Raw genomic sequence first — 13,034 nt, forward strand, 5'->3', positions numbered from 1 at the left:
AAAAAAAAAAAAGACAAAGCCAGGTCTGAAGCTGCACAGTGACAGGAAAAAGGGACAGCAGACAGATGGAGAAACCTGAAGAATTCTGATGAGACACAGGAAAATGCTCTTCTGCCATAAAGGTGGTCAAATATTAGAGCAGGATGTCCAGAGAAACTGAAAATTCCATTGGAGGATATTCAGAAGCAGGCTAGGAACATTGATTCCTGCAGTCTTTAAATGCTATCTGTGACTTACACTGTTATGATTCTACTTGCTGGCTCTGGAAAACCAGTGCCAAGGATTGTTGCCTGCCTGCATCCCTTAGAAATCCTACAGCTGTTCTCGCTAGTAACTGTATTCCTACCAGGTGATGTAACTCATCTACTCTTTAGATGTCAGTAATGTTAAGCCTAAAGAACTCGTGATAATGAGGAAATTACTATTTAGTTCTGCTGATTGTTTTTTAAGTGCTTACCATGGACATCTGACATCCCTGATTGACATAAGCCCATATAAATTCAGAAATCTAGAAGGACAAAAGGAATGGGTCCACGTGGTATGTACTTCAGCCTATAACTACTGATTAAATTAAATGAAGACTTATTTATGATTTACTGAACACAGAATACTGTTCCTTTGCATAGGCTCCTGTTCCAGACACATACAGAGGACTATACAGAGAGGACCATGAAGATCCAGTAACAGCCTATGCTAATGAAGTGAAAAATATTATTGAGCAAGCACATAAGAAAGGCAGAAAGGTAAGAAGTGATTTCTTTGACCTTTTGTCTTGCATAAGAGATCAGTACAGGTGCTTGTCAATGCTGTTAACACAACTTCCACAAGTGTTGTGTGTTCAGTCATTACACAGTCCATATGTTTCAGATTGCTGCGTTTTTTGCTGAATCTCTGCCAAGCGTCGGTGGTCAAATCATCCCACCAGAAGGCTACTTCCAGAAAGTTGCAGAGTAAGTAGTCATTCATTATCTTCACTTGTAAAATGTAAAATCTGTCCTACGTACAGATGAGAGGAGAATTTCTGTCTCCTGTAGCATATAGTTTAGATGCACAGGAAAGATGAATGCTTTTACATTAGATCATCCTGGTGGGGCCAAGGCCTCTTTTTAAACAAGTGTTGTAGAAGTTTTCCTTCACGAAGTTTCTTTTCAAGAAATTTGCAAATTATTGCTTTCTGTATGTTGCAAAACAGAAAACATTTGTTTACTCCCTTCCTAGCATGTAATCACTGTTATGTTACAGGCATGTGCACAAGGCAGGAGGTGTATTTGTTGCTGATGAAATTCAGGTCGGCTTTGGCAGGGTTGGCAAGCACTTTTGGGCATTCCAGCTTCAGGGAGAAGAATTTATACCTGACATAGTCACTATGGGGAAACCCATAGGTAATGGGCACCCTCTTGCCTGTGTAGCAACAACAAAAGAAATTGCGGAAGCATTTGCAGCCACAGGAGTAGAGTATTTCAACACAGTAAGTAAAAATTGACCACAGCTGCTTTTTTTTTTTTAAACAGGAGTCAGTACTAAAATGAGAACCAAGGAGTTTGTTTTTAATTAATCTTCATCACCCACACAGTTACTGCTTATATTAATTGCATCTTTCTGGTACCTGACTTTCTAATTAGTGACTATCAGATATAAATCTTAGTGTGCTCGTGTTATCACTGAGGCTGTGCTTTCATTGACAAGACTGCACGTTTCTTTCCTGAACTCAGTTTGGAGGAAACCCTGTTTCATGTGCCATTGGATTAGCTGTTTTAGATGTGATAGAGAAGGAACAGCTTCAGGTTCATGCCACAGAAGTTGGCAACTTCTTGATGAAGCTACTCACGGAGCAAAAAATCAAGCACCCCATCATTGGCGATGTCAGGTATCAATGCCTTATTTACTTTTTTAGCTGCTTTTTGTTTGGTTTGTCGTGACCAAGTTTTAAAAAACTGTAGTTTTATGAAACTGTTCAGAGCTGTGGCATTAGACAAAAAAAAAAAAAAACAAAACAAGCAGCTTACTGTCCATTGGATTAAACCATACTTGAGCTAATCAAAAGTCTGATAAACTTTGCCACTCTAGGCCAGGTTGACTTTATTAATTTCTGTGCTTCTCTAAGAAATTATTCTTCTGATATATCAGTTGTTAAGACAAAAGTAGTTTAGTGCACAAAGAACGCAATTCGTAAGTGGGATGAAAAATATATTTATCATTTATCTACTCAGAATGACAGCACAGGACAAGCCTATACCATACTACCACATTTCTGCAAGACTGCTATACTTTTTTTTTTTTTAAACAGTAGCCAACAACCATCCCCAATTCTCAGACTTTTGTGAGACCAAACTTTAACTGTATCTCTTGATCCTTTAGTTCATTTGCAGTTCCTTCTTGTGACAGACTGACTATTTACATTTCTTTCCAAGAGGTTCTGGCTTATTCATTGGAGTGGACTTAATTAAAGATCAAGCAAAAAGGACCCCAGCCACAGAAGAAGCAGAGTATTTAATAACAAGGTACGTGCAACAATCACGTGGCTTTTCAGTGTGCTAGACAAACATACAGTTTCAAAGCAGCCTGCCATTCATTAGCTGCTGAAGTATAGCAAATTAGCACCAGTCAGCACTGAAAAGCATTATCTGAACAGCCACCATTATGATGTTTTTGAAGTTTTTTAACTATGTGCAGAAGGTGAAAATAATTCTGTTACCACTCCTTCCAGGCTTAAGGAAGAATATATTCTACTGAGTACAGATGGGCCAGGAAGAAATGTACTTAAATTCAAGCCCCCAATGTGTTTCACTATGGAGGATGCAAAATTTGTAGTGGACACCATTGACAAGCTTTTAACAGGTAATACAGATTAAAAAAATGCCTTATAGCAATTACTGTTGGACTGAGCAGCCGAACCTGCTTTTCAGAAGAGCTGAAACAAAGCCAAAATGGCAGACACTAAACACATAGGAAAGTCAATCACTGAGAGTTTAGCCTTCACTTCCAAACAATTCACATTCTCCAACAGAACTTTTTACTCCAAGGATGCACATACACCTTTACAAGTTTTGCTCTGGCAGAGGGTAGTGTTCACTTACAGCAACTGTCAAAGCTATCCAAATTTCATTGGCGAGAGCCATCTTCTAGATGCATTTGATGGTTTTTGTATAATTCATGCACATTCAGTGTTAAACAAGTTAGTCTAAAACTTTGTGTCAACTCCAAGTTTGTTAAATTGTTGTTTGTTGTCCTTCCAGATATGGAAAAAGAACATCTGAACCAGGAGAAAACCTCCATTGGCTCAACCTAAGCAGGTATTTATCTGTATTCACTCTTTATATTACTGTTTAGAAGTCGGTATTTCTAAACATGCTTCACAGACACTGACCCTGGCAGTAGAGCAGGACCAAGTTTTCTCAAAGTTGCTTTTACTTGAAATTGCTCAGAGCTCTTTGGCAGCCTAGAAGCATGGACTGCACTTGGCTGCATCTGGAATTCACTGCAACCTTCTGTTAGTCTGATACTTCTAGTTTAACACTGTTATGAGTTCATTTGTTTTCAACCTAGGTTGAACATATCTCAGAAATGCCTAATGCTGTCACAGCTCTTGTGCCAGCTGCTGTCTTCAGCCTCCAGACAGCAGCAGCTGTAGCTTCATACGGTGCCTAGATACAGTCAGATGGATAACTACTTCTCAGCAAGTCTTCCTATAACTGCCCCTAAGAACATGTTCCAACACTGTACATTCTGCATGCCACTATTTGGGAACCTCCGCTTAATCCAGTAGTGATAGTACTGTTTATAGCCCTTCATAAAACTACCACAGCCCCTGCTTTCTTTAAACCACACAATCATTTCAATCTCGTGGCTGTTACTTCATGATTAAGTATCAGCTTACGCCTCTACCCACCAGGTTTGGGGCATCAGTAAGACAAACATCTCTTAAGTCTTCCTAGCTCTAATATCTGTTGAGGTCCTTCTGTAGCTTGCAGAACATCAAGCTACTTTTCATCTTACCCTACACTTATACAGGCAGCATAAACTTACAGTTAACACCTTGATAACACCACTTTGGTACACCTTAAACTTCCTTAAGCCAGCTCCCTACCAGAAGACAACTGAATGTGTTTTTAACCAAGTACCAGTAAAGGTTTAGATACCTGGATATGAATGTAATCACTTGGCCTCAAGTACCGCACTAGATTCACAGTGCTATGGCCCTAAGCTAAGGAAATGCAAGTTTCTAGTTCAGAGCAATAGCAGGATAGCAGGCACAAGAAAAGTGTGTTAATATTTTATTTAGCAAGTTAATAAAAAAGACATACAGCTGTTAGTACTATGGATTCTTGAGAACAGAGGGATTACTCACAGTATCAGTTTAACTTAGACACCTAATAACTTAATATGCTTATCTGCAAATCTAAAATAAGAAAAAAAATGCTTCTCTACAAAAAAGCAAGAACGCAAAAAAGCCTCTAAATACAGTACAACACTTACATAGTATGTAAGTGAAAATGAGGCAATGAAATAATTTCGTTTAATGATACTTTGTATGAAAAACATAACATTATTTTCTTTCCATAGGTTTCAAACATGTTTCAAGACCTACTACTAAGAAAATTACTCTGTGATAATGTACAGTTAATCCTCATCTTAACTTATCTGGTCTAAGACATACTAACCTTTGATTTTGTTATTTTCAGTTCTCTTATTATTAAGTGAAAGCTTTAGGAGAAATAAATATTCAACTGTGGCAGATGTGGGATTGGCTTTTATTTAACAGAGTATCTAAAACTGGTTTTAAAGCAATATCTTTCTAGTAGCTACTATAAACTATGTTTTCCAAACTCATGCTCTTTCAGGTCATGCCTGTTTAAAAATTAAGATGAGCCAACTGGCTTTTTTTGTTGTTGTTGTTATCTGCTGCTACCAGTGGTAACTCCATTCCTGGAAATGCTTTTCTCAGGCTCCTCTGATCAGTTTCAGTAAGCAGTTTCAAGCTGACGAGGTCCTAGTTAGCACTTTAATCAACAAGCTCTCAATGAGCTTCAACTCATGAGGAACAGACAGCTCAAAGTCACAGCTCCCACAGCTGTTCTTAGGAAATACTGTCCTCAAGAAATATCTGAATACAGTTAGTAAATGAACAGTATGTTACAGCCATTTCAGAAACAACTCTGTGTACAAGCCCTTGCTTTCACCTGACAGTAAGACTTTCTTTGCATCACACACTTTTCATGCAAGAAAGGGAAAGCAAGCTCTTCATATAAGTGCTAGTAACCCATTTCTGCCTGAGGCCACATCACCTGTAAAGAATCACTGAATCATTAAGGTTGGGAAAGACCTCTAAGATCATCTAGTCCAACTATTGCAATGAAGCATTACTTGATCTACTTCCAAAGGGAACCAGTAACAGGTTGATAAGCTATTGCTAACAAACTAGACAGAAATACTGCAGCAGTATGGTTCCAGCATAACATTGTCCAAATCCCCCTTCAGAGGGCAAACCACCTGCTAGAAAGGTATTCTAACCCTTACTTCAAAAGAAAAACAAGTAAAAAGATGCAACAGAATAGAGCACTTCACTTGCCAATCTTCAAGAGTAATCCTTCTAAATATTACTTGTTTCAACTGTTTATAGTTTTATATTTTTCAGGTTGGGCACTTCATTACACTTCAACTGTAAAGCTGATGTGCCCACTACCCAACTAAATACCTGCTTCACTCTTTTTTATATGCAAGACTACAACTTAGAAGTTTGTTGTAAGACTTATCTGAGGTTAACTTTATAGTTTTTAATTTCAAGAACAGCCAGCAGGGAGCAGCACGTTGTCATTTCTGTAGGAATTGCTGCTTCCCTCATGGGAAAAAAAAGAAGTAAAACACACTATTAACATGGTTTTCTTCTTTTAGTTACTTGATTTGGTTCCACTGCTGGTTTGTTGGATCAAATTGTATGTTAAAAGAAAAATATCAGCTTTGAAGTAAAAAAAAAACAAACACAACTTCAACAAAGATTAGAAATTTACTTTGTGCAGCAGTACTTGCTACTTGGAATATTTTTAAGTTTAAGACAGGGACCACTCTGCAACCAGACAAGCAAATCACATAGTAGTTATTACCTAAAAACTGTGGTAAGCTAATCAATAAAAAGGAAAGAGTATCTCTAGAAAAAGTGTCGTATTATTAGATGCACCTTTCTTGTTTTTCCTCCCACAGCTTCAGGTGGAAGTTCTTTACTATGTTTTTGATATTACAGTAAGACTGCAAAAATTGAAGTTTTGCATTCATAGTTTAATGTCTGTCTAACCTGTCTTTCAAGACACATGTACATACTGTTAAGAACTTTTAGAAACCTCTGACTCAAGAGGCTGAAACATGAAGTGCAGCTAGCTTCTTGCATACCTCTTAAGCCTCCTCCTGCAAGGCTGTCTTGCTTGCCAAACCTTACCTGAAACCTAAGCCTTTGGCTCCACCCACAAGAGCCTTCCAGTGCAGGCATTAGTGCAGTTAGCACAACTACCTCTGTACCTGTCTAGAACATGAGCTACCAGCACAGCTCCAACAGCTGGGGATCTCCACCCAGGCTCTCTTCCATAGCCTCTAGGCAGAAGTGACTGCAGTTTTCAGCTGTCACTTAACTGCTAAAGTCAACACAACTACCTACCAACACAGCCCTCTAGTTTCCAGATTAAAAGCAGCAAGCCCAACTCTTCATCTAGCAAGGTACTGCCATGAACTAAGTTCTGGGAAAAATATACTGCCGTTTTACTAATACATAGCTGAAGAATGGCACAAGACACTAGATTACGCCTTTTTTATTTCAAAAGCTAGGATAGCTTCAATATCCATGTCATGGTGAATCAGAACACATGTAAAATACCTTACAATACATTAGATTCCAAAAAGGTACCAAAAAGTACAGTAAAATTAACACTTCCGTTACAGGAAATGTATGACACAAAAACAATACAAAATAAAAAGGTGGAAAGTGACACTGGTTCCCTAAAGATGCATCTCTTTCTGTACAACTGGAGTAATGCAGAGTCCATAGTTAACTCCAAGAGGCAGTCCCTAGATGCAGAGCTGCAGCTTTAAGCAGACCCTCAAAATCAGTTTCAGTTTAACCTATTAATAAAATCATTAATTAATATCTTCAGCAAGGCTGAAATTTACACACCACACTGTCTAAACAACTAGTTATCTGTAAGTATTAAACATGTAAAACATTTCCAAGGAGCTCTTCCAAGTAAGATGCACATTTAACAGGCCATAGAAATTTATTGTAAAGTTAAATTTGGTACAGAACTGAAATACCATCTACAGCATTGTATACAAAACCTATGCAGTCATTTTCCAAAAGAGACCATGCCACTGCATACCTGAATAAGTTTGATCAATATGGCTTGTAGTTATTCTGATGGCCACCACGCCTTGGTGTCTTCCCGTAATTTGCACTGCCTTGACCTATGAACAAGAGAACAAATGCATTAAACTGCTAATTAGTTACGCTTGCTTATACCCAATACAGTTCTTTACTTACTGTAATCATAGCCTGGTCCATATCCATAATACCCATATCCTGAATAATCATAGCCTCCATAGCCACCATAACCTTGCTGATAGCCGTATCCTTGATTCCCATAACCCTGGTTCCAGTAATTGCCATAACCTTGATTCCAATTTTGACTTTGAGCTATAGAAGGGAAAACCATCCACAAAATCCCATTTTAGTACACACAGCTTAGTTTGAATGTGTCCATACTAAAGTAGTGTGTGTAATACTTACCACCGCCTCTTCCACCTCTGCCTCTTCCTCCATAGCTACCTCTTCCTCCACCACTACTGAACTGTTGCTGCTGGTATACTTCTTTTGGCTGTGCTACCTTTATCTCGCACTGAAAACAAAGAATAAGGAGGAATGTGTTTATTTGTCTTAAAACAGCACTGCTCAAACCTAGCCACTTAGGAAAGCCAGAGGTTATTCTAGAGGCAAAGGTGTTCATGCTGTGCTCCCCATCACGCAGCCAGTATTACTGCACATCCAGAAGCATCTGATTTGTCATGCTGCTCAGGCCAAGGTAAGTCAGTCGCTATCTGCCATTCAAGCCAGCTACTGCTATCAGAGTACTTTATGCCACCCACTCCCAACATGAGTTTCCTCACAGGAAAGTGGGGAGGTCACCTCAGCATAGCCACTACTGCTTGTAGCGTGGCTACAAGGCTGTCCCACAGTCTGCAGAAACTAGGATTAAGCTGCTGAACTGCTTCACCTGAGCTGCATTGACTGAAGAGCTACCAACAAGGCTGAAAAATAAGCCAAATGAATTTTCCTGGCAGCCTCATGCAGCCTATACTATGAGTATGTTGGACTGTGAAGTACACTTAGCCAAGAGTTGAAAACATAACTTCTCCAATCCTACAAATAATTTATAATAACTGAAATTAAAATTTCCAGGACTGGCCCCCAAGCTCTATTTCAAGTTATCAGCCAGCTTCTACTTCCTAGATCTGTGTATGGTTGGACATGATGCAGTGAGAGGAACACCACCCTGCGATGGTACCTCAGGAAATGTTGCTTAGAATTCTTCACACTGGGTCTTGCTTTAAGGTAAGGTGCTGGTTTTATTATCTTATGACAAAAACAAGCCACAGATGCGAGATTTAATTATATGATTTCTCAGTTCTTCTCACACCCAATCCTTTGCCTCTTTATGAACTTTATGGCTAACTACAGAGTCTGGCAAACCAAATGAACAGGTTATGACCAAAACTTTGTGCTGTGTCAAGTAATCTTGTCTTAATCTACATGCAATGCAAATTACTATGTGGGGCTGTATGAGAAGTTCTGATAGGACTCTGAAGTTAGTGTATGGATGGTTAGCATTGAGCACAGAGCAAAAGAAGAGGGACACCTTCCAGCCAGTACATCATTTGCCTCCTCATAAGCTTGACACCTGAACATGTATTAGCTACTCCCACAAATAAGCAGCATCAGACAACCAGAGCATCTCACACCACTGTTACAGTGGTTCATACAGACAGCTGATGAGGTTCAAGGGGCCCTTAAGCATAAGGCACCAGTAAGCCTTGAATTTAGCAATTACTCTATGATGAAAAATAGAACATTAATCTATTCAGATGGCTTATATCACCATACTGATATATAAACAAGCCTGTTTTTCCATACATATGTGATTATATTAATTAAATCCTTTACTTATAAAAGCCCAGAGCACTTAATAAATATTAAAGCCGCAAATACTGGCAAAGAACCTTAGCAGGTTCTGTGGCTGAACACAGAGCAGAAAACAACACAGTAAGTTGCACACTATCCTTATTGAATTTTGGGTACTCTGAAATCACAGCTTTACAAACCTTTTTCAGAGTAAAGACAGTGGTATTCTGCTTAACAGTCTGGTCAAAGATTCACAAATCTAAGTTTCTACCTTGCTTCCACTGACGTTATGGAATTTCTTCTCCAAAACTTTCTTCACTGGATCTTCTTCCTTGAAAGTGATGAACACAAACCCCCTCCTTTTGTTGGTCTTTGGATCCATTGGAAGTTCAATTGCTTCAATCTGAAGACATGAAGTACTGTCTTAGGCTCAAATTTTAGCAAAATGCTAAAGTGCATAGTATTTCGTACAGTAAAACTGTAAGTTTATCTACACATATTAAGCAACACTGAAGTTGCAATGTTCTTCCCATAGGAAGCTTAGCTTTCAAACCAGAGGCTTCAACTAACTTTACAAGTCTTAAAAAGAATTTTAACATAAAATAGAATGGTTTGAGTTCAAATGAGGTATCTAACTAACAACATAAGCATTTAGTGCAATGCCTGCCTTGCTTTCAAGATAAGAAGCCTCTGAATCAGTTAAAAAAAGGCTTGACACATCTGAAATTAATGTAGTTTGCAATTATATCTAAACAGCAGTAATCTAAACAGCAACTGCTAACTATGCTGCATTTCAGTGTTCAGTTAGATAGCATTACACACCTCTCCAAACTCGCCAAAGTATTCCCTGATTTTCTCTTCTGTGGCTTCGGGGTTAAGTCCACCAACAAATATTTTCTTCACTGGATCCTTTTTCATTGCCATGGCCTTCTTGGGGTCAATTAGTCGTCCATCTAGCCTGTGTTCTTTCTGTTCCAGAACCTAAAAAGCAATTTAATTAGATTAACTTAAGCTAGAAAATTTCCCTTTCATTTAAGAATCTGAGAAATTGAGAACAAAACTTAAACTCACCTTTTCAACGCTCCCAGGTTCTTTGAAGAGTATAAATCCAAAGCCTCTGGATCTTCCCGTGTTGGGGTCCATCTTTATCGTACAGTCAGTTACCTCACCAAACTTGGTGAAGTAGTCTTTCAAGTCTTTTTTGCTTGTATCCCAACTGAGGCCACCAACAAACATTTTCCTGAAATTTCAAAGAGAACAGCTGTTTAGATTCAGGAAGTACTACAGAAAAGTACATGCAGGAAGATGCTCACAGTAGTACAAGCCTCAGCAGCATGGTCAGAACAGGTCCAACTGTTGAAAGTTAAACTCTTTTGCATCTTGTCAAAAGCTAACGCTACAGGAGCACACAAGGGTTTTTTTTTCCCCTCCCTCTTCTTTGAGGGAATTATAGTACACTGAAATTTATGACATCCTGTGAAAAAAAAAAAAAACAGGAAAAATTCCTTCAAATACTTCTCACCAGTAACTTATGTTCTTCCGCTGTCATTTTGTTACTCGCAATGAAGCAGTATTGATTATCAATTACTGCCTTTTCCTCTTTGAAAGGAACTGAGGTCATATATACTGCTCTGAAAGCACTCAGGCTAGAAAAGGGCACCAAAATCAAAATACTTAAGATCTATCTTAATTTGGAGAAATTAATGTAAAAATATTAGCCTTGACACAACCTGCAGAATTTGAGAGATATCTGTGACAGCTAAGAACAGTCTCCTACAACAGACGGGACTTTGGACCTGCCTTAACAAGTACACTGTGCACTTCTTCCTGCTCACTTACTGAATCTAGTTCCATCTTCAATGTGACAATATTAAGCCAGTCTTTGCTTTCTTGGGAGGCCACGATACAGTACTTCCCTACCCACACTGATCACCTCTAAAGTATCACAAAGAACTATAAACTACTCAAGTGCAATACAGAATTGAAACTAAACAGAACTAAGATCAGTCAAAATAAGGCACTTTTCAAATGCCTCACTTAAATAATACCATTAATAGCACAACTGTTTTCTATTTTCAGAGTTTCCAAGGTAACAAACTGAGCTTTTAAAAGCATTTGAGCCTTTTTACCTAACTGCAGGCTAAAGCAGTTTAAGTTGTCACTACTCTGTTCTGAGGTAACCATGATCTGGCAGTAGAAGCTAGCAGTAATTTATAAACTAGCCTACATCTAAATAAAATTGGCCGTTGGTGTTAATGTATAACTTCAACCTGCCAAAACCAGCATCCATTTCGGTTCAAATGGCAACATGAGAAGATCTGCAAAGTGATTGATCTGTTTGCTTGACTTTTTTCATTTTACTGGAGAAAACCATATCCTTCAGAGAATAAATCTGTAATTTTTCAGATCCAGCTGTGCACTCCCAACTAAGTAGTGCAGTTTAGTATTTAAGGCCTAAGTCACATCCGTGCTTCTTACAGCCCTTAAAATAGAGGCCTTAAAGAGAAGTCCTACCAGAGTTTAATAAACGTTTCAATAAAGATAGAAGGTAACTTGATGGCTCCATTCTCATTGAAATAGCTTACTGACCAAACAACAATGCAAAACGTAAACAGACTGACGGTTGTTTTCAGTAGCACGCCCTGGCTTGCTAGATGTTCTTACAGAACAGATCTAAGAAATTCAAAGGCTGAGGGGATGACAATTTATCTGCAGGCAGCTCAGGCATGCCCTAAGGATGGGACTGCACGCAGGTATTCCAGTGCTAAAATAATCGCTTACCACGGGAGTAGATATCACACTGCGATTTACAACCTTCTGGTTTTTAAAGCGGTACGTTCATCAGCTACATAGATTTCAACACCACAGCATAGAGCTTCTGAAATTACAATTCTTAGTATTTCACTTCCCTTTCAGCAGCCACACAAGCTGGACAATTGCACTGCTAATGCAGTCTCTTTTTTTCCCCTCCCCAGAATACCAACACAAATCAAAGCAATTCTCAGCTACTAACTGTATTTACTGCCTATGTCCTGAACTCTATCTTGGGCAGGTCCTGTGCACAGGCTGAAAGTTTTCACTCAATGCAATCCCTATGAATAATTATTGTTAGTTTTGTTTCTTTCTCCTTAGAGACTTCAGTTTACAGGTGTGGGGTTGAAATCTGTCACATCCTATGTGACAAACGGGACAATATCATCCACTTTTCAGGGAACGCTGCACACTAAGGACGTAAAAAGAAAATTCACACAGCTTACACAGGTGTAGTTCTCAATCCTTTAATGCTGTGAAAAAAGGCACATCTGGCCCTAGGCTACAGAAAGCTTGTATAACCTTTTCTCCTTCCATTATAAACAGAAATCTATTGCACTGCTGCAGCTTCAGCTCTGTTCAGCCTCAGGCAAACGACCGTCCTCAGGGTCCAGTGACAACAAAGGAAGTTCCCATTAAATATGTGAGTAGCCAGGCTCACAAAGAGTCTGAAGAAACAGGCAGGTAGTTCTCGTGTATATTCAAAAAAGTAAGAAAAGGATCGACTGTGATCGTAAATAAATTAGTCTCTTTCATGTATAAATGCTGCTACTAAAAGACAGCAGAACTCCCCTGATTCCTCCAGAAAACACTAATAACCAGTTTTCTGACAATGCTGTGAAGACGTAAGCCAAAATCACTCTTACTTTTTCATCACACCGCGTATCACTTCGCTCGTGCTGCATTTCCCTTCCTTCCTTCCTCCCCAAATACTTAAGATTGCCACCGTTAGGTTCCAATCCCCGTTACTTCGCACGCCCTACATAAAGCACGCTCGCGTTCTGACGACGGGCGGCATTTCTCCACGAAGCCCCTAAAGTTCGCAGCCAGCACCGCGGGCAGCGAG

At 39.1% G+C, this 13,034-nt stretch overlaps 2 protein-coding genes across 5 annotated transcripts; one reads left to right on the forward strand and one right to left on the reverse strand.

Annotated features, from left to right (window-relative positions):
* Positions 1 to 409: 409 nt before the first annotated feature.
* On the forward strand, positions 410 to 4,732 carry LOC100538852 (5-phosphohydroxy-L-lysine phospho-lyase). Its single transcript, XM_010719101.3, has 9 exons — positions 410 to 538; positions 627 to 743; positions 868 to 950; positions 1,243 to 1,468; positions 1,713 to 1,867; positions 2,412 to 2,501; positions 2,708 to 2,838; positions 3,237 to 3,293; positions 4,564 to 4,732. Exons 1-8 carry the CDS (start codon positions 410 to 412, stop codon positions 3,287 to 3,289), a joined length of 984 nt encoding a protein of 327 aa, XP_010717403.1. The 3' UTR covers positions 3,290 to 3,293; positions 4,564 to 4,732.
* Positions 4,733 to 6,781: 2,049 nt separating this feature from the next.
* On the reverse strand, positions 6,782 to 10,410 carry HNRNPAB (heterogeneous nuclear ribonucleoprotein A/B). 4 transcript variants are annotated; one of them, XM_010719096.3, is made up of 7 exons: positions 10,229 to 10,410; positions 9,980 to 10,138; positions 9,429 to 9,560; positions 7,769 to 7,877; positions 7,523 to 7,675; positions 7,362 to 7,446; positions 6,782 to 7,107 (listed from the first exon to the last, which is right to left on the reverse strand). In XM_010719096.3, exons 1-6 carry the CDS (start codon positions 10,391 to 10,393, stop codon positions 7,376 to 7,378), a joined length of 789 nt encoding a protein of 262 aa, XP_010717398.1. In that variant the 5' UTR covers positions 10,394 to 10,410; the 3' UTR covers positions 6,782 to 7,107; positions 7,362 to 7,375. The 4 variants fall into 4 exon arrangements, with proteins under 4 accessions (XP_010717398.1, XP_031411577.1, XP_003210489.1 ...); XM_031555717.1 differs by lacking the exon at positions 7,523 to 7,675; XM_003210441.4 differs by lacking the exon at positions 6,782 to 7,107 and having other exon boundaries at positions 7,241 to 7,446.
* Positions 10,411 to 13,034: the final 2,624 nt, after the last annotated feature.

Source organism: Meleagris gallopavo, chromosome 15 (assembly GCF_000146605.3).
Source record: "Meleagris gallopavo isolate NT-WF06-2002-E0010 breed Aviagen turkey brand Nicholas breeding stock chromosome 15, Turkey_5.1, whole genome shotgun sequence".
NCBI classification, from domain to species: domain Eukaryota; kingdom Metazoa; phylum Chordata; class Aves; order Galliformes; family Phasianidae; genus Meleagris; species Meleagris gallopavo.

Bases quoted from the DNA above. Each gene is read 5' to 3' on its own strand.
- LOC100538852 (XM_010719101.3), top strand. From the start codon at position 410: ATGAGGAAATTACTATTTAGTTCTGCTGATTGTTTTTTAAGTGCTTAC. The intron at 744-867 runs GTAAGAAGTGAT...CATATGTTTCAG, and splicing joins CACATAAGAAAGGCAGAAAG to ATTGCTGCGTTTTTTGCTGA. The intron at 951-1,242 runs GTAAGTAGTCAT...GTTATGTTACAG, and splicing joins TACTTCCAGAAAGTTGCAGA to GCATGTGCACAAGGCAGGAG.
- HNRNPAB (XM_010719096.3), bottom strand. From the start codon at position 10,393: ATGTTTGTTGGTGGCCTCAGTTGGGATACAAGCAAAAAAGACTTGAAA. The intron at 9,561-9,979 runs GTGTGTAATGCT...TCATGTCTTCAG, and splicing joins ACTTTGGCGAGTTTGGAGAG to ATTGAAGCAATTGAACTTCC. The intron at 7,878-9,428 runs GTAGAAACTTAG...CTTTGTTTTCAG, and splicing joins ATAACGTCAGTGGAAGCAAG to TGCGAGATAAAGGTAGCACA.